We start from the raw sequence: 25,068 nt of genomic DNA on the forward strand, positions 1-25,068 counted from the left end.
CCCTGTATTTGCAAAAGAGAAGCTTTAAGAATTTTAAAATTTTAGAACCTATAAATAATGGGACATCTATTTTATTCTGAAGGGGGAAGGGGGGGGGGGTGTTTAGCTTTTCAGGATTTTTCAGTTGTAATACTTTGTGAATATGCCATAAAATAATATTTTATTTTAAATAGGTCAATGAACCTTTGGGGTAGAACGTACAATAGATGACGGGGAGGGGCGTAACCAAGCACCTCAGTGTGGAAAATATATAATTTCCCCCAAGTTTTTTTATTGAAGTTTAGCTACTTGTACAAGTCTCCCCTTACCAAAAATTGAGGTACTTAGTACTTAACCAGGCATTTGGGCAAGATACCAGAGCTGATATTTATATATCATATAATAAAGTAACAATTTTAGGTATACCAATTTTATTTGAAAAACACACGGAAAACAATTTAGAGCTGAATCACTAGAGAATGATTTTTTTTTTAAAAAAATATGATAAAAGGTATACAAAGCATGTATTTGAGGAACATGTCGATCGTCTGACCGTACCCCGCCCCCCAATTTATCTGAAGGACGACCCAGCAGTGAAAGACGAATATTTCCTTCATAAAATATAACATACCAAATTGAAAAGGCCTGATAGTGAAGATCCCAAAGAAAGGTTATAGATCGGTATGCGATATATATTACAGAGGTGTTATACTTTTGTATGTGCAAAGCAAGTATTCTTCAGAATATTTATACAAAGAATCCGAGTGGAAGAACAGCTGCGCGAGGAACAAGCTGGCTTCAGAAGAGGGAGGAGTGCAACAGAACAACTATTTGTACACTCCGTAACACCATAGAACAATTTACTGAATGGAATTCAACATTATTTGTAAATTATGTTGACTTTGGAAAGGCATTTGATTCCGTTCACAGAGCCTTTGGTCTATCATGAAGTTTTATGGCATTCCAGACAAACTGGTCAGAATGGTGAAACTCTATATGAATCAGAAGATGGAGAATTAAGAAACAGACTGGTTCTGGGCAACAACAGGAGTGAATCAGGGTTGCACAATGTCTTGATTCCTATTTCTGTTGGTTATAGAATAAGATAACGTAATGAAAAGAACTACAGAAAGAGAACCAACAGGAATAAGGTTGAATTTCACAACAAAACTCGAAGATCTAGACTTCGCAGATGACCTTGCCTTACTCTCCAAATTGCAAGACATCCAGCAAAAGACTCAAAGACTTCACGAAATTGATAGACAAGCTGGCCTCCAAATTATAACCATCGAGAAAACCAAAGTGATGAAGCTCAACACTGAATTAAAAGAGGAAGTCAAGATTGATGGGCAGGATCTGGAGGATGTAGAAACATTTACTTACATTGAGGGTGTGAAAACAACAAAGGGAGGAGTTGATTAGGACATCACCAACATACTGGGAAAAGAAAGGTCCCAATTTGGAAGATTCAGGAAAATCTATAGAGCTCATTAAAATGTTCCATCCAAACAAAAGTTTTTTAACAGTTTAGTCCTGTCAGTCCTAATGTATGGAAGTGAAACATGGAAAACAACGGAGAGAGACAAAAGAAAAATTGGCACCCTTCAGAACAGATGCCTTAGAAAGATCCTGCGAGTAAGATGGCCTTAGAAAGTCCATCACAGAACAAAAACAGCTAGAGCAAGTGAGAAAAATAAATAACTCTCAAGAAGTGGAATTGGATTGGCCTTGTACTGAGGATGCATGGATAACACCAGAATATGTGCGTACCACCGCATTGACATGGCATCCAGTAGGAAGGAAAAAAGTAGGCCGGTGTAAAGACGAATAATGACCCCCATCGAATAATGACCGGGGGTCATTTTTCGACAGCGAAAAATGACCCCGGTCAATATTCTACGGCAAAAAATGACCCCCGGTCATTAATCGACGTCGAAACATGACCCTTTTGCCCGTAGAAAAAGTGTCACCACTCTAAAAATTTGCAGAACCCACGTGAAGAAAAATGACGCCGGTAGAAAATTGACTCCCTGTGGATTAAAGCTGAAATTTTTAGGGGGCAAAAAAAAAAAAATAGATAAAGAAGCATATTGGCCAAAATGCTCACCTGAGCTAATTGGGAATAAATTGATGATATGTTGATCTCATAACATTATACAATTATAGCTATACTTTAAGGTTAATGCGATGATTCAGAATCTAAAGGAGTAAAAGATTTATCAAGCCTAAAGGGTTAGGTAAACATTGTTTTTCGATGGTGGAAATCATCATACTGACAGAAAAATCAGCAGTATTATATATTATTATATCCTCCGCTTGAAAGGCGGGATGGTATATAGTGATCGAGATGTTCGTCCGTCCGTCTGATACGCTTTGGGTTATCCATCTCTTATCCGCAACTCCTCTTATATATAAAAAGATGTGTTTGTGAAACAGCTATGCTCCTGTATGCCAACATAGCGAAGATTAAACTTTTCTAAAATGCAATTTAAATATATTGGTACCCAAAGTAGGGTCTTCTCACAAGAAATACAATTGCAAAACAGGAAAGCCGTAGCACCATTTGTTCAAAAGTAATGGCTAAGGATAAGGTTTTGAAAGGTAGGACAAACTCAAAGGTCAAACGGTCAAAGTTGATGGTTTCTTAAGAAAGTTTAATGTAACAAGGATTACATATGTGAAGTATGAAAACCCTAGCCCTTACCGTTCAAAAGTTATGGCCAAGGTTCAAGTTTTTTTCATAAATACGGAAATCTCCAAGGTCAAGGTCAAAAGGTCAAAGTTTTTAGTGTCCAATGAAAGGTTATACCAAAAAAATATGTGAAGTATGAGAGTACTAGTATCTACTGTTTAAAAGTTATGGCCAAAGTAAAAATTTGGCATTTTTGTGTAAAATGGGACAAACTCCAAGGTAAAAGTCAAAAGGTCAAATTTGGTGGTACCCAAAGTAAGGTCTTGTCACAAGGAATACACATATTAAATATGAAAGTCATAGCTACAATAAATGAAAAGTAATGGTCAAGGTTATAGTTTTTGCGGACAAACAGACCGCCAGATAGACAGACAGACATACAGACGGACACGCTAAAACTCTATACCCCCGAATCTTCGATTACGGGGACATAAAAAGAAATGGTCTTCAATTAACTTTTCATATTATGATACAGTATAAAGAAGACGTTACAAAAATGAAAATGTCTGTTCTGATTTTCATATTAAATTCTCTGAAAAATATATATACTAGTATTCATAACTGAGTAAAAGGGTGGAGTAAAACAAGAATTAAGAAATGTAATGAATACTGGGTGCTAAATCAAAAGGTTATGTTTACATGTATAGTTTTTGCAGTAGAATGTGTATTTTACACTAGCCCATAGCTTTACAGTGCATATTTTTAGGTGTTATACCCACCCCTTCCCTAACATATTTAGGAGGAAGTCGATTATCAACAAAAGCAACAAAAAAAACTAGCCTACTTTTATTTTTCTATAAGGAGGGACTAAAAAAAGCTTAAAATAACATACTAATTTTCAACTGTTACTTTGCAACAATACTTTCAAGTTACCCTCACCAACATTTAAAGGATGCTTTAATCATGGTGAAGTAAATTATGATATGATAGTACTTGTGTGAAGGCTTAACTTCATTTCAATATTTTATCTAGAGCCTCTTCTAGTATTATTGAAAGGTATAGAGTTTTATATATATTAATTTTTGCTTTTTATTTATTTTTTTGTATTAATTTAACGTAATGTTCTTGGGGGGGGGGGTGTTATAAAAAGAATATGTCTTTGCAGAGATTTAAAGTATCTTCAATCATATAGTGATGGTCTGCATGTACAGGATGGAACATATAAAAAATATACAGCATCGACGGGTCCTTTCATCCATTTCTATTTTTACTCACTCCTGCGAATGAAACCTCATTAATTGGAACACATTACTTATTTGTTAATTCGTCTGCTACTAATTTCTACTTTTTCCCAACAAATATTTTTTCTGAAACAACGTATCAATGTAGTCAGTAAAGAAAAAAAATTATATTCATAAATTTCATCTCCAGCGTGCGTTTGATCCATTTACATGTACCATCTTTGATTTTCTAGGTTTGCTCATTTATCAGAGAAATGAAGAATAATTGATTGATTGTTAATTGCTTAAAACTGATTTGTCAATATTTCGGCAGAGAGAAATTAGGAACTTTATTGCTCCTACGTGCTAAGAAGAACAAAGATCAAATCTATTCGAACATATGCATGAATTACTCGAAGGAAGAACAATTATAATATACATCATATTTTTCCCTTTCACCTGTTATAAATTTTGTATCACTTTAAAGGGGGTCACTTTTCAATGGGGGTCAATTTTTTTTATAGTACTAACATATAAAATGATGACCCCTAGGACTATTTTTCTACAAAAAATGATTTTTTTCTACGGGTAGGGGGTCATTTTTTGTCGTTGAAAAATGACCCCCGGTCATTATTCGATGGGGGTCATTATTCGTCTTTACACCGGCCAAAAACAACTTGGAGGAGGACCACTGAGCAAGAGAGGCTACAACTGGGATAGTAATATTTGTTAATTAATGGTTCTATCGGTTTCGGCAGATTTTTTGTAAGAAGTTTCTTATATTGTTACATGTATATTTGACCCCCTATTGTTGCATCATGTTATCGGTAAGGGTCATAAAATGAACACTTTAGATATAAGAGTTAGTGCCACCATGAGAATCTTTCACATACATTGTAAGTTTAATTTTTTTTTGTGATCAGGTGGTTTTTGATAAGATGATTAAATAGAAATTTTTCGTAAACATTTCAATTTGAAAAAAAATTGAAAGTTTCAGTTTCTATGGGGGTCATGATTTACATGTACATGTGTTTTAATTTAGAATCTACACAATTCCATGAAATAAAACTAATTTTCACACAAGTTGAACGTTTTGTAGATCGGTGGTTTTAAGCTCACCTGAGCTGAAAGCTCAAGTGAGCTTTTCTGATCACATTTTGTCCGGCGTCCGTCTGTCTGTAAACTTTTCACATTTTCGACTTCTTCTCAAGAACCGCTGGGCTAATTTCAACCAAACTTGCCATAAAGTATCCTTGGGTGAAGGGAATTCAAGTTTGTTCAAATGAAGGGCCATGCTCTCATTCAAGGGGAGATAACTGGGAATAAATGAAAATTTGGTTGCATATTTTAAAAATCTTCTTCTCAAGAACCACTGTGCCAGGAAAGATGAAACTTATGGAGAAGCATCCTCAGGTATTGTAGATTCAAGTTTGTTCAAATCATGACCCCCGGGGGTAGGGCGGGGCCAAAATGGCCGACCAAAGTTTTACATAGAAATATATAGGAAATTTCTTTAAAAATCTTCTTCTCAAGAATGACAAAGCCATAATTCATCATATATATATGGAAGCATGCTCAGGTAGTGTAGTTTTAAGTTTGTTTACATCATGACTCCTGGGGGTAGGACGGGGCCAAAATGGCTGACCAAAGTTTTACATAGAAATATATAGGAAAATTCTTTAAAAATCTTCTTCTCAAGAATGACAAAGCCATAATTCATCATATATATATGGAAGGATGCGCAGATAGTGTAGATTCAAATTTGTTCAAATCATGACCCCCGGGGGTAGGGCGGGGCCAAAATGGTCTACCAAAGTTTTACATAGAAATATATAGGAAAATTCTTTATAAATCTTCTTCTCAAGAATGACAAAGCCATAATTCATCATATTTATATGGAAGCATGCTCAGGTAATGTGGATTCAAGTTTGTTCAAATCCTGACCCCCGGGGGTAAGGCGGGGCCAAAATGGCCGACCAAAGTTTTCAAAGATATATATAGGAAAATTCTTTAAAAATCATTTTCTAAAAAATAGCAAATTCATGATTGGTCATGGGACTACTTTTGGATTTAAACTTTACAATAAAAAACCATTTTCTACTTTTTCCTACCCTTAGTGCTCAGGTGAGCGATGTGGCCCATGGGCCTCTTCTTGCTATAGGAACCCTTAAAATTGAAACATTGGTGAATATTAATAATGCGCTCTGAATTAAAGCATTAGAAACAAAATGCATTAGCGCTAAATAGAGCTTTCATAAAAGCTTACTTTGACGCTTGTTTATTGACCCCATCCTATTTTTGCCTTTTACATTGGGCAATCAAGGGGACAAGAAACAATTATGCATGAACGCGCAAAAATTATCATTCTAAGATGTGTTACTAAGGGGATATTGCTGTTACTATGGAGATAGGAAATTGTAAAATGGCCTCTAGTTTGCAGAAGATCTCAAAAATTTTAATTTATTGTAAAATATTTTTGAGTATTTAGAGATAAATTATGCAATTTATGACAAGATTTTACATATTTTTTTCTTCATATCTTTTGATAGCTACAGAACTGTAGCTCCCCGAAAAAAAAATAAATTGACAGACCGGAGAGCTATACAGTGCCACCCATTGAAAACAAGAGGCCCATGGGCCACATCGTTCAACCGAGCATTGTGGCTAGGAAAAAGTAGAAATTGGTTATAATTACAATACTATAGAAAAGTGTAAAACCAAAAGTTTGGCCCCGCCCTACCCCCGGGGGTCATGATTTGAACAAACTTGAATCTACAATACCTGCGGATGCATCCATATAAATATGACCAATTATATATGGCTTTGCTATCCTTGAGAAGAAGATTTTTAAAGAGTTTTCCTATATATTTCTATATAAAACTTTGGTCGGCCATTGTGGCCCGCCCTACCCCCGGGGGTCATGATTGGAACAAACTTGAATCTACACTACCTAGGGATGCTTCCACATAGATATTAGCAATTATGGCTTTGCTGTTCTTAAGAAGAAGATTTTTAAAGAATTTTCCTATATATTTCTATATAAAACTTTGGTCGGCCATTGTGGCCCCGCCCTACCCCCGGGGGTCATGATTTGAACAAACTTGAATACACTACAACCTGGGGATGCTTCCATATAAATATGAGCAATTATGGCTTTGCTGTTCTTAAGAAGAAGATTTAAAAAGAATTTTCCTATATATTTCTATACGGTATAAAACTTTGGTCGGCCATAGTGACCCCGCCCTACCCCCGGGGGACATGATTTGAACAAACTTGAATCTACACTACCTGCGGATGCTTCCATATAAATATGAGCAATTATGGCTTTGCTGTTCTTAAGAAGATTTTTAAAGAATTTTCCTATATATTTCTATATAAAACTTTGGTCGGCCATTGTGGCCCCGCCCTACCCCCGGGGGTCATGATTGGAACAAACTTGAATCTACACTACCTGGGGATGCTTCCATATAAATATGAGCAATCATGGCTTTGCTGTTCTTAAGAAGAAGATTTTTAAAGAATTTTCCCATATATTTCTATATAAAACTTTGGTCGGCCATTGTGGCCCCGCCCTACCCCCGGGGGACATGATTTGAACAAACTTGAATTTACACTACCTGAGGATGTTTCTCCATAAGTTTCATCTTTCCTGGCACAGTGGTTCTTGAGAAGAAGATTTTTAAAACATACCACCAAATTTTCACTAATTCTCAATTATCTCCCCTTGAATGAGGGCGTGGCCCTTCATTTGAACAAACTTGAATTCCCTTCACCCAAGGATGCTTTGTGGCAAGTTTGGTTGAAATTGGCCCAGCGGTTCTTGAGAAGTCGAAAATGTGAAAAATTTACAGACAGACGGACAGACGGACGCCGGACAAAATGTGATCAGAAAAGCTCACTCGAGCCTTCGGCTCAGGTGAGCTAAAAACTGTATACTATAGTATTTATTGCGCACAAAAAGGGTGCTGTTTCTCGATTTATTTCTCCGTGTTTTAAAAACTGTCACCTCAAGTAAAAAAAAAAAACGTTTTCAATTTCTCAAAATATTACTTACCATGTGTTCCTAACATATTCTTTCGCTGTTTCCAAAACAAAACATTCCTTATAATTGTTGTTAATAGCCCTCCTGGTCCTGAAATTGAGATCATCAAAAATTTCGTCTATTTATACTGCCATTTTGGTTTGCAAGATAATTCGGTCCAGGGCACTTTGTGCAGATATCAACTACGAGAGTACTTGATACAGAAGTAAGGCATTGTTTGAAATCATGTTCTTTTGCAATTGAGATAAGAAATAAGCGCAACTTTTTGTGCGCAATAAGTCTGCAGTTTTTTCCAGTGGGTGGCACTGTAGCTCTCTGGTCTGTATATACATGTATATATATTTTTTTAGGAGAGCTACAGTTCTGCAGCTAATCTTTTGAATGAGAAGAGATATGGCTTTCGTATTAAACATGGATATTACTTGTGACAAGACCTTTCTAAATACACTTTGATTTTTGATCCTGTGACTTTGAAGTTTGACCTGCTTTTTAAAAAATTAAACATTTATACTTAAAATTGGTCATAACTTTTGAATGAGAATAGATAGGGCTTTCATACGTATTAAAGATGTGTTTATCTGTGACACGACCTTTCTATATACGCTATGATTTTGACCTTGTGACCTTGACCTTTGACCTAATTTAAAAAAAAAATCAACTTCGATGCTAACTTCTGAATGACATATGATAGGGCTTTCCATAAAAAAAATGGCATCTCACCCACAAAGACAACGAAAGATGGACGTCACGATTCTTTGTATTTGCTTGTTATATTTAATTAGAGCCTGAAAGATAAGAGATTTTGACTGTTTGCTAGGGAAATTGTTAAACCCAAGTGCCCATGGTAACCATGAACCAAATTATTTTTAATTTCACATACAAGGTTCATAGTTCAAGAGAAAATTGTGTGGAAAAATCATCAAATTCTGAGAAACTTCATTATATAACCCTTTGCATGCGATTTTAACACGAACCGGTACTAGATAAAATACGTGTACATGTATACTTACATATATACGCACCTGATCCAATTTACGTCGATTAAATACACGTATATCATTAAATTGAATAACTCGAGACATTTCATACATTTATTAATAAAAAAATCATCAATGAATTACGAAAACAAATTCTGCAAAAGATAATGTTCGCTTAATAATACGACATTCGTTTACAGGCGCACTGTTAAATTTATTTCTTTAATCGTTACCAAAAAAAAAAAAAAAAAAAAAAAAAAAAGATGAAAAAATATACATGTGTGTATATGGCACAGCTGAAATATATACAAAATGCAATTACATGTACATGTACTTTTTACACGTACATGTACTTTTTGTTAATTTACAAGGATAGCTTTTGTTAAAATCTAGATAATATTCTAAATAGACTCAATCTTTGCACAAAGTAATTAAAATGATAATTAAATTTTGTACATAAATATATCTCAGAAATATTATTTAAAATATTCAAAATGAACTTTTGTATTAGTACAAAAAGACGGAAAATAGTTAAATTTTACAAATAAAATTTCCAAAATGAGATATATAAATCATATGCAGTGTATTAACATTGATTAAATAAAGAGAAAAATTCATATTCATTAAGACATTTCCTGAAGAGGCCGAAGCTCTACTGATTTGTACTAAATAACAGTGTCAGAAGGAGAATTGTATCGGGAACCCCCGTTATAAAAGTGTGAAAATCTCGATTTCTTCTAAACATACTTGTATAAGTACATATATTGACGATTTGAAAGTTTGAAGAAGATTTATTTATGATTAAACGAAATTATACCAAGTAGAAACGTTGAGGATCTACGCATCCAACACTGCTTTTTGAGAGGAATGTGAAAATTGACGAGTTGAAACCGAGTACACGTATATTATTGGAAATGGTCGATTTCGTCAACGTTTTCAAATCGTTAACGTTTCCATCTTTACATTACCTATATCCATGGAACGCACACCAGGGATGTAAAGTAAATATACTGTAGATCATTTAATTTTCGCGAGATAGTCATTAACTCTTTATTAGTGAGACAATTTTTTTCTCGAATCCCAAAGGAATACTTATAAATGCGAGAATGAAATTTTCGCGAGCACACTGCCTCGCGTGATAACACTAAAATAAAGTTCACGCGAAAACATGATTAATAGTAGCCTTTATATATTCACTGTTGTTTTAGTTACAAATTTCAAACAGTACCAAGTAATCGAGAGGTTGTTAGAAAAATGATTCTTTTTTGGTAACAATGACAGCACAGATTTATGGTCTATGGTGTAATCTAATTGTATACCAAACTTTATGGAATTCAAAGACATTGTAGGACAAATTACATGTGTTGTTCCAATTTCATTGGAAATTAATAAATATACACAGGTGGACAATTAAATGTAGTCTAATTGTGTATGAGGATGAGTTTTTTTTTAAATCAAAGGAATTTTGTTTTTTTTAAGTAACCAAGACATTTGACCTTCACATAATGTACAAGTGTAGTTGTAAGTTGTCACAAATCCAATTCATTAGGATTGTAAAGTTTGAAGAATTTCCAAGTTATCAAAGATAGTTTCATTCTTAAAAATCATAAACGTTATCGAAATCAAAACTATTTTAAAAAGTTAAATATAATTCAGGAAAAAAGCTGCAGGAGGATTAGCACTTTCAAATATTATTTCCTGATTAAAAGACTGATACAACTGGACGACAGAAACTCTATCATCGCATATAAGCTCACTTATCAGTATCGCTAGCAAAACTTACATCCAAGGCAAACTTAACATAGATTTAGTGGAATGATTCTGAAATTGTTAAAGAAAGAGTGTATACATTTGGGAAAATGCATGATCATTATGTCAATGTCTGAGACTGGTCGATTCACAGGAATAATCACTTCGTATATCCTGTTTAAAAGACGCCTCTTTACAGTACATGTATGTATATCCATGTCGTAATAGTATGAATAAATATAACTTTTCATACAATACTTCACGTAAAGCCTCGTCACGGAAAACTTGCCTTACAGCAATCATTCTCCGTACATTTTCACCCAAAAATCCTCGACATTCATACCTTGACGAACACGGTGTCACTCGTATCCAGTTCATATACCAGTATCATAAATGCAAAGTATAGCACGTTTTGACGCAAAACCAGTCACCGAAATCAATAATATTGACCGTCTTTTCAATGTGGTTGTCTAAACTCAATGGCCCGTTTTGGTATCATAACCAATGATTCTGTATACCACCAATAATTTCTGTACACCACCCTCATTTCTAATGTGGCCAAAGGTTTCGATAAACTCGATAACCATGCAGGCTTTATACTGTTCAAAAATGTCAAGAAATGCATTCTGAACAATATTTAAAAAAAATCAAGTTTAATGTATGGATTTCACTTAAGCTAAAATGGTTAAACTTGAGCTTCGCACAAATTAATGTACAAATCACTATCGTACGAAACTGTCGCCGTAGATTCCTTTTCCTGGCTTGGCGGATCAAAGAGTTCGATTTTGACATTATCTATATTCTTCTTAAGTTTTCTGCTTTCAGATTTTGAATTACCACTGTCAGAGCTGGATTTTCCCGTGTTACTAGACTGCACACTGTCTGAGGGGAAATCTGTAACGTTAGGTTTTCTTGGATCCGCCTCACTTTTGTCTTGTACACCGCTGTCATTTTGTTTAGAAGCAACAGATCCATGTGAAACTTCATTGAAATCGAGTCTTAAACCCTCCTTTTCTTCTGTTATTTTAGACAGCACAATTTGTTTAGGTTTTTCTTTCTCCTTCTGATGAATAAAACACTGCATTTGAAACTTTCCCGCCTCTTTGTTGGTGTGTTTAAGTCGCGCTGGAGAGACGATAAACTGTACGTTGTTAAGGGGTTTGGTAACCATGGCATCGGTCAAATCAAGGTCCAAGAGAGCGGCAGCTTCTGTACTATTTTTGCTGCACGTATTCTTTGCCATTTGTCTGACCTCTGAATTCGATTTATGTTTCTCAAATGCTGGCATGAGGAAAAACAAAAGTCCTGCTAGCACCATCGCAACACCGGCAAAAATAAATCCAGCATGTTCGTTTTCGTGATTACTGTTCAGATACACTGCAAGAAAAATCATATCTCAAATGTAACATTTTCTTCTTGAAATCGTTCGTAAAAGTAGTCTTGCATTTTAAACAATATTCTAAGGACTTTCCCGAAACTATCGTAACGTTGTTGATATATAGAATTTTCGAGATATTAAGGCTTCTAATGATTATAGAAACACGTTTTAATTAAAGTAAGTTTCATTGTAATTTTATAGAAAACCTAAAGGCAAATTCATTGATTGAACAGTAAACCTATATACATAGTTTACTATTGAATACTAAGAGACACAATTGAAATGAAATGGACACTTACATGATATCGGTGATCCAATGAGAATTGGTAAAAATTGAGCAGCACACACAAATCCCCAGGCTCTCTCCATTATTTTAAACTTCACAATTTCATAAGTGTACATTTTAAGTGTGTAAAAATATCCCCCACAGAAAATGCCGAAACCCCAGGCATACAGTGCAAAGGAATTGTAGTCTTTCTCCAACAACAGGAGAAGCGTCAGAACGCCACAAGCCAGACAGTTCGCCTGACAGAGGCAGCGCCGGCAGATGGAACAGCTTTTGCTGTCTTTGATAATAATATAACCTTGAGCAACGACCCCAAGAACAAAACCAAGGCCTAGGTAAACAATGATAAGAAGCAGGTCAACATCCGCCATTTTCCGATCGTATCCAATTTTAATCTGAAATGTAAAATAGTATATTAGGCCAAAGTTATTTTATCTTTAGGTTTACGGATTTTTTCCAACCAAAATGTCCATTGGGTGGCGACAAAATAAAAATAAAAATAATTTGAAACTTCTTTCAAACGGAACATAGCTGATTTCAAAAAACAAAAACACCACCACCCTTCTTTTGAATTAGTAAAAATTGGAAACATTTCCTGAAATTATTTGTACTAAAATGAGAATCAAATAAAAGGAACTACAAATGATTTTACTGAAGGTTTACTTCAGATCTTATTTGAAATCTTTTAAAAAAATATCTTTTTAAATATTAAAGATGTTGATCACAGAATATTTTTGGAACATGACACATTCATTTTTTTTAACAAAAACCAACTAATTTACTTTGATTTAGATTCATAATCTTGTAAACTATATTATCAAGACGAAGTCACAGATTATCTTTACTTCTTTTGGTGAAACCCTACACTGTTGCCTATTTCCTTTTATTAGCATGACCTTATACAGCTGTATGGTCAAAGTAAAATGTCAACAACAAGGCATGTATCTGGGACCTATAACCATGAAAATGATCTATTTATCTGGGTATATTGATTTTTTCATTGTTTCATACACTTGTCACACAAAATTTAGCATGTGTCTGGGTTTGGGAAATACAATTCAAGTTAGAAAAAACGTACATACTAGTCTTTGTGTGCAATTTCTACAATTTTGTCCAGTTTCAACATATTAATTCCTTACTTTTGAACTGGAAGAAAAATATTACCAATGGGAAAAAATAGCGAAGTTATGTCATTGAAACAGCTGATATTTGGTGGTTATTTTTATTTCCATAAAAATCATAGATTACGTTTTAACAGGACTCTTTGGGGGAAAGAAATATTGCATCTCCCATAGTTTGCTCTTCTTTCATTCTCTGTGAAAATTAAGTTTCTGGACATCGTGCTATCTCAAAGACATTTTAACTGCACTTTAAAATAAAGACATGCTTGCCGCCATGTTTACACGTTTTTGTTTATAGTCACTGAAACGTTTGAAACAATGAGACGTTTTATAACATGTTTGGGACTCAGACGTATTATAAATATTAAAACCCTGATGATCAGGCATGAATTTTCCGGAAAATTATCGAAAGTGGTGATAAAATCCATTATTTTTATTTTCTAGACCCTGAAAAATCGGGTCGGCGGATCCGTAAACCGAAAGATATAAAAACTGTGGCCTTAGAAATATGTAAAGCATGTGTGTCCTTCTACACTGGAATCATCAGAAGTGGATCATTTCCGCAACTTTATTTGATTATTATTTCTTTGAGTTAAGTTAATATTACTACTTTTTCAATAAAATGTCTTTACTGTGTTGACGGAAGTTAAGTGCAGCATTGCAGAAAAAAATGTATAATCCGCGTTGGTTGGTTATTTTTCCCACTCCAAAAATTATTAACTGTTTTACCTCGTATATATAACACAACGAAGAGAGACATTTTATCGTTTATATTTTCACATTTTTTTATTTCATTAAAATGTACGGATTTTCCTGTTTACACAACCATTGCAATGTGGATACGGCGTGTGTCACCGGTTGACAAAGATGCTTATTCCTCTACGGCACCTGATCCCACTTCTTGCTGCTTTCAGCTGTCCTTATTGGTTCTGCTTACAATTTGTTATGTTTTCTTAGAAGGGTGTTTGTGAATGATCACTGTACGTAATCTTTACAATTCATTAATATAAAATGAGTGAAAGTATGTATGATGTATCATAAATCCGTACATTACACGGAAGAAAAGAGTTACGTTATCTTTGACACTTCTATCATATTTGGAAAAACAGATTGCATAAGAAACAGAGCTGTCTTCAATGCAACTGCATCAAATAATTGCTATCATTCAACTTAATTTCTTAGGAATTAGTATGGAAATAATCATATTTATGTTATTAATGATGGAAAACAGCATTTCGGATCTCGTCATTCACCTATGCTCCAACTTCTTGTATTTATTGGTAAAACTCTGTTTTTAACTTTCACAAAAACTGTATAATTTTAAAAAAGTAAAATTGAAAAATGAGGACTGTGGTTGAAAAATTTACCTAACTTTCTGTAACCGACATTCTTGGGACACTACACAAGATTGGTACATTCAAGTGTAATTTTTCGAAATATTTTAACTTTGTATATAATTTGAGCTTTGTAATTTAATCAAATACAGACAAATGAGACTTGGAAGATGGCTTTACCAAGATGATGAATGGCACATAAATCCCAAAGGCAGCTATACCGGAAATGATCATCAGAGCTTGTAAACCACGCATGCGCAGAGCACTAAAATCAAAATATGACGGTTCCGCCTCTTCGTGGTCTCTTCTGCCCTTTTTCTGGCTTTTGATATGCATGATCATTTTTCTGCGAGGATGGTACATGGATGCAGGACGATACAATGCGCCAGCTACAATAGTTAGAATGAAGATGCCCACAGAACACTGCATGGTTTTCATCCAGACCATAGACCTGTAAATTCAAGGATTAAAAACTGTGTTACAATTGATGACCTTTTCATTCAAAGACAAAGATTATTTGTTATTTTAACAGCTTGAAAAATTACAGTCATGTATTAAAATCAGATACCATATATATAAGCAATAATGATTTGTATACCCCTGTTAAAATAATAAAATATTTTCTACTACAAAGAAGGTACAATAACTATTTTTTACAGTCTGAAAATTTTCATGTATATAGCGAAGTTATACCGCGGGGTATAGTTTCAGGGAACACTCTTTTATCAAACCCCTGGTAACCACTCCCCGAGGGCTTTCCCGAAGGGAATAGTATAAGGGTTGTTCAACTGTATCCCACTCGCATCCAGTGGGTATGCGGTTTATTATAATCATGGATATTTATTTATAATTTATGAGGACTGGATAGCACATTATCATAATTATTCTTCTTTTAAATTTCCCCCCCAAATATTTGCAAACTTTTAAGTTTAGATAAACCAACCACTTTTTTATACATGTATACAGTCTGACAATTTTCAAGCATGGAAAATCTGTACTCCTGGGTATACTAATTTGTACTGCCCAACCCTCAGAAAATCTTCATTTATAGCATTTGACGCCAATTTCGATTTTATTGCAGTATGATTGGTTGGCAACTTCTAAAACTATACCCTATATCCTAATGTGCTATCCAACCCTTAGAAATTATAACAACCATCAGCATTATAAAAGGTTTATCCACTGCATGGCCTTTGGTGGCATTTTCATCAAATAGTTGACAAGAACTATTCCCCTCCGTTAAGTCCTGTACGTCGCGTATTGCAATGATCGCGATAGTGCTATCCCACTCGTAGAAAATCAAAATTGGCGACAAGATCTCAATAAAAAAATCGAGGGATGGACATAGTATACACATTAAACATTATCCATATGCTGTGCATGGAATAGCTCTGTAATAAATCCGTGACAAATTCTTCCCCGAGAGCTTGCCATGAGTTGAGATACTGTAAAATCACTAATATTCGTGGGGGATTAAAGGACAAGGTAGAATAACGGCTGAATCTGGCCCCTTATTTGATGTAAATTAGAACCCTGGTAAAATTTTGATAGGTTGTAGTTAAGAACTTAGAATGATGCTTGCTTTAAAATCAGCACTTTGTTTGGATTTAAACCTTACATGATGGTCACAAGAGGGTGCAAAAGTAGGGCATTTCCCCAAAGAACTATATGCGGTATATTGCATAAATTTGCCCCCACAAATGTCAAATTTTTGAAAACTTCCTGAAACGTGCTAAATTAAATAAATGGTATTAGAAATATAAATTAACAGAACATATTATAGTTTCAAAGCAGTTTATTCATATTTTTTGTTTTTATGACGTCACAAACTAGTCCGATTTTATATCTTTTTTCAGAAAGAGGACAAAATGGACAAAATTTCAACAATTTTAGCTTTAAAATTTATAGAGCGCAAGTTTGTTCAGGAACAATATTTACATATTTCATTGATATTATCATTCAACACCTTATATCAAAATATTGATCCTGAACACACATGCGCTCAGTGACTTTTACTCAAAATATCGACGAAATATGTGCATTTTTCTGTAGAATTCATAAAAACTGAAATTTACGTCATGTTTGTGACGTCATTACGTACATATGACGTCATTAATCATTAAACTATTCAGTGCTTTGAAATCAGTATATACTCCCCGACTTACGAACTTTATTAAATATATCCCCATCAAAGTTCGATTTGGGGGGCAAATATTGGTTATTACCGAATAAAGTTCTTTCCTCAATTCTGGTGGAATTTTATTGCAGCCCGGAGGACCAGGCTGCTCTATACATATAAGTTTAAGTGTTGGTGTATGGGGTTTGGGGCGGGAGTAGTTATTCAGAATTAAAGATTTTCTAAACATTAAAAAGATTGTTAATCAGAATGTTCTTTTCTGTATAAATTAGGAGATACATATATATATATTTACTTCCTTTAAGTGAATCTGTAAAAATATATATGTTTTTCATATTTAATATATAAAATTGCTTATCATTTACTATGGAAAAAATGACAGGTCCCTTTTTTCAGAACATCGAATTTTACTTCTCGCATAAAAACGTACTCTGCACAGTTCCGTGTTTTATATTCGAAAATTGAAAAATAAAATACATTTTTGAATATAGTTGATGCATGTGTCTAACTTCAATTTATATTTTATGCAGCCAACATTTACTTGAGGAATTGATCAAGTTTAAAATGGTATCGTTTTTGTTCGAATTTTATCCGACTATGAGTTTTCAAAATATTCGCCACTATCGTCTCCATCAATTAGACACATGCCTTTTCACACATATCAAAGCGGTTTGATGATCAAGACTTATTTCCATTGTTTACTTTATATATTTCCCGGGCGACAATTGATGGTTACATAAATGTTTTCTTGTTATATTTGAGATAATGTTCTCTTCGGAAAACATAGAGCACAAGCTTGCTTTTGAGATTATTACACATAAACTGCATCTGATATTTGTGTATTTTTATAAAAATTTGGTAGACAGGAAAATGACATATCAGCGGCATTTTATCCCCACGAAAATTTGTTATTCTACAGAACTTTATAGGACTATGTCAAAATTTGATTTAAAAAGTTAGAAAATCACAATAAATATTTAAATAAATAAATAAGTAAAATAAAGTTTCATTTCACATGTTTCAGTATTCATTTGTATTAATACTGCCCTTCAATTGAAGACTGATTCAATCTATCACACACTGCATAAACTTTTGCTGCTGATGTTTAGATAGAAAACGCCTAATCAATGACTGTTTACACAGCCAGCTGTATTAATAATGATGGTTATAACACAATAAGGGTGTATCGTGACATCGAAAGCTTCGCCGGATATATTTAGATATCGATTAGTTGCCATAAAAACATCCCCGTAATATGTCTGCAAGATCTCAAAATAAACTGAATTTCATCCATTTAATATTCAGCACAGCCGTGTATGTGGAAAAGACAGTTTGTAAAAGCAGTATTAATTGGTTTGTTCTCTTTTTTAATAGTATGTTTTATTGATTTTTTTTTCTCGCTCTACAGTATAGAACTGAACGAGGCCGTGTTGATCATGTTGATGAGTCTGGCACACTGTAACAGCAGCCCCTCTAACTGCTGAGGTATCACAGCACAGATTTACTCTAATCAAGTATTTCATATATAATTTTATTTTTAAAAAAAAACAACATTTCGTTAACTTGTTATTTTGGCTCCTAACCACACATGTTCCAAGAAAAATTTTAAAATGCAATTATTATTTATATAAAGACAATCAATCTGGAAGAAAATATTTCAATAGGCTTTTAAGAGCTCATCTCGATCTCAACCTTACTTATTCACAAGGGAATAATAGTGGAAAAGTGAGACTTAAAAGTTAAATCATCTAAGTTTTATGGACCCCGGAGCCATTTCCTTGAAATACTAGTGAACTATAGAAAATTCAGAGCTCCATAAACAGACACCATGTACCTGTTTGTTTTCAAATGGTCTAAAACAGTTTCATTTTTTTTTCTAACGTGCAATGGTTGAGCCGTATAGTTTACCTATTAAGTCCGTATATGACGAGAGCCATTATAACAGCCCCAGCACCAGTGCCACATGCCATTATCATCTCCGCAAGTTCACGCCTCTGAAGAAAGTATCGGCCCACGATAATGCCGGCGGCACTGAGGGAAATTCCCGTCCCCGCCGACAAGATCCCACAGTAGATGATAAACAGCTGATCGACCTTGTTCGAGAAGGACAAAAGAAGCACCCCTAAGGAACAAATTACGCCCCCTACAACTGCACAGGATCGTGTACTTTTCCTCTGGCATATTGTTACTACTGCAGGGGTAAGGAGAAGCGAGATGCTCAGTCCTGATGTTCCTAACCATACTGAAAAATACAAACAGCTGAAGATAGAATGAAAAGTCAGTAGGGTGGTTTATAATAGTTTCACGCAGTTGGATTTGAAACTAAAGGGGGAAGGTATTTCTAAGAAATTTCTATTTTTAATAACTATGGCAACACAGTTCATTGAACTTAATATCAATGAAAAGAATTATATACCTTAGTGCTGTCTATTTGAATTTTAACTTAAATTAAAATCAAGCCAAAACTGTAGAAGAAGCATTCGAATCATTTCACAGAATTTTCTATTTTAAGTAACCATGGCAACATTGTATATCGAAATAAATTTTAAAAACCTCGATGTACAGAATTAAGTATCTTAAAATATTCTACTTGAGTGCCAAGTTATATTGAATTCAGACTAAAGCTGAAGGAAAAGTAGCATTTTGAAAAATTGTTTACAGACAGACGGACAGACTGACGGACGACAGACTCCTTACTTTCCCATGAGCATTTTTGGTCTCTGATCAAAAGAGCTATAAAAAGAGTCATCAAACTTTTTATTTTCTTTGTATTTTTCCTATGTACATCAATAAGAAGTCCCAAGAGGCTGCTTTGTAATGTTGTGAATATCTCTAGTTGTTTTGCAGACACTTATGCTGCAGCAGAAGGGTTTCATTTCATCATGATAAGTGTACACAGTGACTTGAGATAATGGCGGAATGCGAACGTCCATTTCAATTACTTTCAACCTTTTCATGACCTTGACGTACTTAAGATGAATTGATGGCGATGCAGTCGATATCGGATAAGGTGGAATACTGTAATTATACTCGTATCAAGTTCCCTATCTAGCTGAATGAAGTGAATTCGAAACATATAGTACAAATATGACGTCATCAACATGGCTTCCTTGACTGTTAAACCAAATTATCGAAAAAAAAAGATGTTGCTTTTTTTTTAAAAAATAACTTGGACAGTATGCAGTCTGAGATTTATATACGTATATTTTTCCATGTTAATATAATGGTTTAATTAAGTTAGACTTATCATAGATAAATGTAAGAGGAAATGATTTTTTTCTCATCAATGAGAATTTTCACATCGACTTTTTTTTTTAGAAGCCTACCTATGTGCATATCAGTCATTTTTATCTTCTTCTCCTTCTGTATGCTCAGATAAAAGATTCCAAAGGCGTAATGAATGCCGCTACACAAGACATACACTACTGTAGCGGCCACGGTTATCACCCAACCCCAACCTCCATCAGGAAAATGTTCCCCAAAGTCAATGCGTGTCTTCGGTTTTTGATCCGCCCCACACGAGCTGTCCTTGTCTTTTTTGATGTCCGAGTTATTCTTGGAGAACGTCATGCTGCTGTCATTATTGTCGCAGACTTCAGAATGAATCGCTGATAAGTCCGGGTTCGGCTGGATGGAATAGGCTTGGTTTCGGCTGCTACACGAACCGTTGTCTATGTTTTGGTCGACAACAGCCTGATAATAGTCGGTCGATGGCATCTCACACTGCTTTGTTTACGATGCGTAAATTACACATCATCGTCGTGTCGTTCTGTCTTTAAACCGCTCATGAAAATCCATTATTCACAACAAAATATTGCAATAAGACATCGAGTTTTATTATTACAGTTTGAATGAATATGCTTAGACACATTTATTAATCCCTGCTATTTGCACGTTTACAAAAGTAAAATTGACATCCTTTGCATTTTGTGTTTACTGCTAATCAATTCACGATCAATAACTGGCAAAATGCATGCGCAATCTTAAAATGGAACACTTTTTAACAAAGAAGATTCAGCAGCGACACAAAACATTAAATTTTCAGTTCACAGTACCGTGCGTTTCCATGGATCGATGACGCATGCAGACCCAGATTCTCGTGAGCTGCTGACGTCATGGTGTCGCCAGAACGAGGGAGACAGTCTACCATAATCACTCATCTAATTGTGTTCTCCTGGTGTCACTACAGACGACATTATAGTAAATTATTACAACTGTTACACGTTAAAGCTGCTGCAGCTGACTACCAAGAGGTCGTCCAATCGTGGCTAATTAGATAGGAATGAAATCAAGTGTACACATATAGTGTTATCTCTATCATGCATAAGCTGTCCGTTCTATTTCGTTATACTGTTTCCCTAGTGACGGAGTACTGCACTGTCTTTCTCTATTGGTATTTTGTTTTCAGTTCTAGATTTACGTCATGTCATCTAAAACATGCTACTTTACATGTAATACAGACTGTTGGATGTTTTGGTCAATACTTAAGGTATTCAATGTATCACGACCATATTTTGTACCTAATAAATGAATGATCCAATATTTTTAATCATAGTCTCATTTTGATGATGTTATCAAATTAAAATGCTCCACCAAAGGAATTGACAAAATTTTGATTATTGTCCAATTAATTGCACCTTGAATTTTACATTTGAAGTTTATGGACAGCGCATGTTTTTTTTATTAGATATTGTAAATACTAAAAAGTAATTTGAATTTTAAACAAATCTCTTGGTGAAAATATGCATATACATGTATATGCATATCCTTCTTTCTTAAAATATGAAATATTATTATATAATTGAATAAATTCCATCTCTATGATTAGCAGAGATTCAACTATGTTAGAAAAATCCTACGTTGTATTGACCTGCTCGTGACGTTCCAGGTGAATACAAGGATTTATATCCTCTACATTGATCTAAAATTAGATCGGGAAATTCCAAATTGATACAAGTGGTTTTGGAAAGCCATTTAAACGACTATGACTTTTTTTTTTTTACATGTGAACAAAACATAAGTGAATATATAATTTTGGGTGAGGGTGGTAAGAGGGGATGCAGGGACCCCCCTCCAACACTTATTGAACAACAATTTTTACTTTTTGGCTGTCAGTTTTCCCTGATAATACTCCTTCATTTAAAAATCTATCCTATAAAAAAGACTGACATTATATTTTTTTCATGGCAACTAAAATTGATAAAAAAAAAAATTTTAAATTGCTACGACAAGTAAGGTTGATTTACATTTTAATTTTGCTTCTCTCTTGTATTTGGCTAGGACTTAATTAAATGCAAACAAGTAATGAGCTGTATAATTTTATCAGTGACTCATATAATAAAACAATTATTGCTGTTTTTTCGGTCAATACAATGATTTAGCCATCTTCGAAGTACAATATTCACCTCGCCCTTCGGGCTCGGTGAATATTATACTCCTCAGATGGCTAAATCATTGTATTGACCTCAAAAACAGCAATAATAAATAAATCATTTACCGCAGAAAAATTCTTTTTTTTCCCCCATAAAGTGCAGACAACTCTTCAAAACCTTTTTACGTGCAAAATGGCTGTCTTCTTACATTTTATTAGTCTTGTGAATTTGGTTCACTTCACTTTTATCGTGATCTTGCAAAGCGTTTTTAACTAGGGTTTTTTATGTCTTAAAGGCATACACATTGTAATTATCTTCTGAATCAAAAGTATTTCATTAACCACGTTCAGTATAAATATCATAAACCGAAAGGTATGTGAATAATGTACTGAGTATGTTAAATGAGTATGCTTAGTTGTCATTCAGGAAGAGTGGAAATGAGAATCAAATGATAATTTACGAACAAAAAGCACACCATGGAATGACCTGTTTTCTTGTTTAGCATGCTACATTTTTAGGAATTCTTAACAGTGATATAAAACGTGTTTGTAAAACACTCCCCCCCGCCCCCCACCCCGTTCGAAGTGAATGTCTTGTCACAAGAAATACATCTGTAAAATATGAAAACCATAATACCAATCATTTAGAAATTATGACCATGATTAAAGTTTTTCAAACTTAGGAAACCGTAGGAAAGTAATGACTAACAATTTTGAGTTTTTCAAAGTTTTCAAACTTCAAGGTCTAGATCAAAACGGTCAAAATTGTCGGTGCCCAAGGTTAAAGATTTTGTCAAGTATTTCTACCTCCAATGTAAAGAGGTCAAAAGTATTTGTACCAAAGGAAAGGTCTTACTTCAAGGAATACACATGTGAAATATGAGACCTAACACCAACCATTCCAAAGTTATTGCCAAGGTTAATTTGCAAAAAAAAAGGCCAAACCTCAAGGTCTAGATGTCAAATATGTTGATATATAATATCCAAAAAAAAGCCTTGTCACAATAAATACACATGTGAAATATAGAATCTACAGCTCCCGTAGTGTCTCAGACCCTGTGCTATCTGTACAATAAATGTACTTACAGTCGATGCCCAAAGCTAATGTTTTCTTCTCATGATCATGTAGAGTATCTTTGGCTCAGTCTTCATCGGCAGATTTTCCCAAAAAAATATTTCCATGGACAATTTCCTATATATTTTGTCCTGTCCGTATCTCTCTTTGTCTGTTTGCTTGTCTGTATTTCTGAATTGCCTCAAGAATTTAACATTTCAAATGTGTATTTACTTTGTCAAGGCCTTTCTTTTTAGTTCCCACATATTTGGCCTTTGGCGTTTGTCTCAATTTTGCAAGATTTATCAAACTTTAACCTTTAAATTTTGAACAGTTGATGCGAGGACTGTCAAACTTCACATGTTTATTCATTGTGAAAAGAACTTTTCATGGCTATAAATATTTCTTACCTTGTGACATTAACCTTTGAGTTTGTCTCACTTTTAAAAATATGGTAGCATAAACTATGGTGTCTACAAGGGAATTTATATGAAATCACTGGTGTATTTCATAGGACAATGCCTTCCCTTGGTTGCCAAAACTTTCCTTTGAACTTGACCTTGGAGTTTGACTTACTTTTGAAAAAGTTAAATATTGGCCATAACATTGCAAAACCTTAACCTTGGTAACTTTATTTTTACTGCAGACTGAATTGTTTTTGGGATCACAAATTTTCATCTTTTTCATACACTTGTCATCATCTCAATTTCCCCATATTTCCATAAATTATTTCCTTTACTCTCTACTGCTATTAATTGTTGGTTCGATTGTAGGATCAAACTGTTATAGATTTGTGGCTCGTTTTTTTTCCGTTATTAGCTGTTCCTCAATCTCAGCTTCATACAAGCGGGTCACGGCTGTTGTTCTCAAAGAATGTTACGTATAGCGTCCCTTGAATCCTGATTGTTCACAAAGATTTGCGATATTTTTTGTCAAAACTTGAACACCAACAGTATTTGCATACCTACAGGTTTTAGAGTATTCATTTTCTTTTGGTCTGTATTTTGGAGAAATATACAGTACTTTCTCTATCATATGAAGACGTCTTCACTCTTGAAGCTTTACATGGAAAGTAGTCAGAAATCAAGTGAGTTATCGTGCAAATCTAAATTTACCTGGCATTGTCAATTAAGTTAAACAATACACACAGCTATTGTTTTCAGTCCTCACTCACTGGACAATCAATTGTGTTACGTAATCATAGCAAATACATAACCATCACCTGGGACATTTTATTATATAAACAATAAAGAAAATGTTTCAAGAATGATTTATTCCTCAAACTTCCATTCTGAGAGAGAAAAAAACTATTCTTGGTCCTTAAATTCGGGCCTCAAACAGTTCTTTCTCTCACAGAATGGACAATTTCGGACTTTCTCTTTACAGAATAGAAAGGGTGATGGCAATATAGTTATCAAATAGTTTGTTTTATTCACATGCACTATTTTTTAATGCAAGTCTAATTTCAGGTCCATGTTAGCTCTGCCTATCATGCATATTTTTAACAACCTCGTAACTATTCAATAATTCAATCAAGGGCATGTACATTTTAATGTAAGGCGAAAATATATACTTATTTTGTTTATCATAGACGAAAATCATTTAAATACAGTGGAGCCTCATTTATTCGGATGCTTTTGTTCTTAGTCAATTTGTCCGGATACGTGAAGCGTCCGGATATCTGAATCACCAGTTAAACAAGACAAAATAACATTAAAAAATTTTGTTCCGATGAAAAGTCGTCCGGATACTGAAGCATCCGGATATCTGGCGTCCGGATATCTGAAG

General features: G+C 34.3%; 1 protein-coding gene across 2 annotated transcripts; it reads right to left on the reverse strand.

Annotated features, from left to right (window-relative positions):
- Nucleotides 1-9,298: 9,298 nt before the first annotated feature.
- Nucleotides 9,299-21,124, reverse strand: LOC134270630 (monocarboxylate transporter 12-like). 2 transcript variants are annotated; one of them, XM_062752868.1, is made up of 5 exons: nucleotides 20,182-21,124; nucleotides 18,764-19,097; nucleotides 14,899-15,169; nucleotides 12,277-12,658; nucleotides 9,299-11,976 (listed from the first exon to the last, which is right to left on the reverse strand). In XM_062752868.1, the coding sequence occupies exons 1-5, from the start codon at nucleotides 20,570-20,572 to the stop codon at nucleotides 11,285-11,287; spliced, it is 2,070 nt and encodes a 689-aa protein (XP_062608852.1). In that variant the 5' UTR covers nucleotides 20,573-21,124; the 3' UTR covers nucleotides 9,299-11,284. The 2 variants fall into 2 exon arrangements, with proteins under 2 accessions (XP_062608852.1, XP_062608854.1); XM_062752870.1 differs by having other exon boundaries at nucleotides 20,911-21,123.
- Between the last annotated feature and the right edge of the window lie 3,944 nt (nucleotides 21,125-25,068).

The sequence above is a fragment of the Saccostrea cucullata genome, unplaced genomic scaffold (assembly GCF_032062105.1).
Source record: "Saccostrea cucullata isolate Sc308-1 unplaced genomic scaffold, CSIRO_AGI_Scuc_v1 ctg171, whole genome shotgun sequence".
Classification (NCBI taxonomy): Eukaryota; Metazoa; Mollusca; class Bivalvia; order Ostreida; family Ostreidae; genus Saccostrea; species Saccostrea cuccullata.

Coding starts and splice junctions, on each gene's coding strand:
- LOC134270630 (XM_062752868.1), bottom strand. CDS start 20,572: ATGCCATCGACCGACTATTATCAGGCTGTTGTCGACCAAAACATAGAC. Junction 19,098..20,181: donor AATGACTGATATGCACATAG/GTAGGCTTCTAA, acceptor TGTATTTTTCAG/TATGGTTAGGAACATCAGGA. Junction 15,170..18,763: donor GTCATATACGGACTTAATAG/GTAAACTATACG, acceptor TTGAATTTACAG/GTCTATGGTCTGGATGAAAA.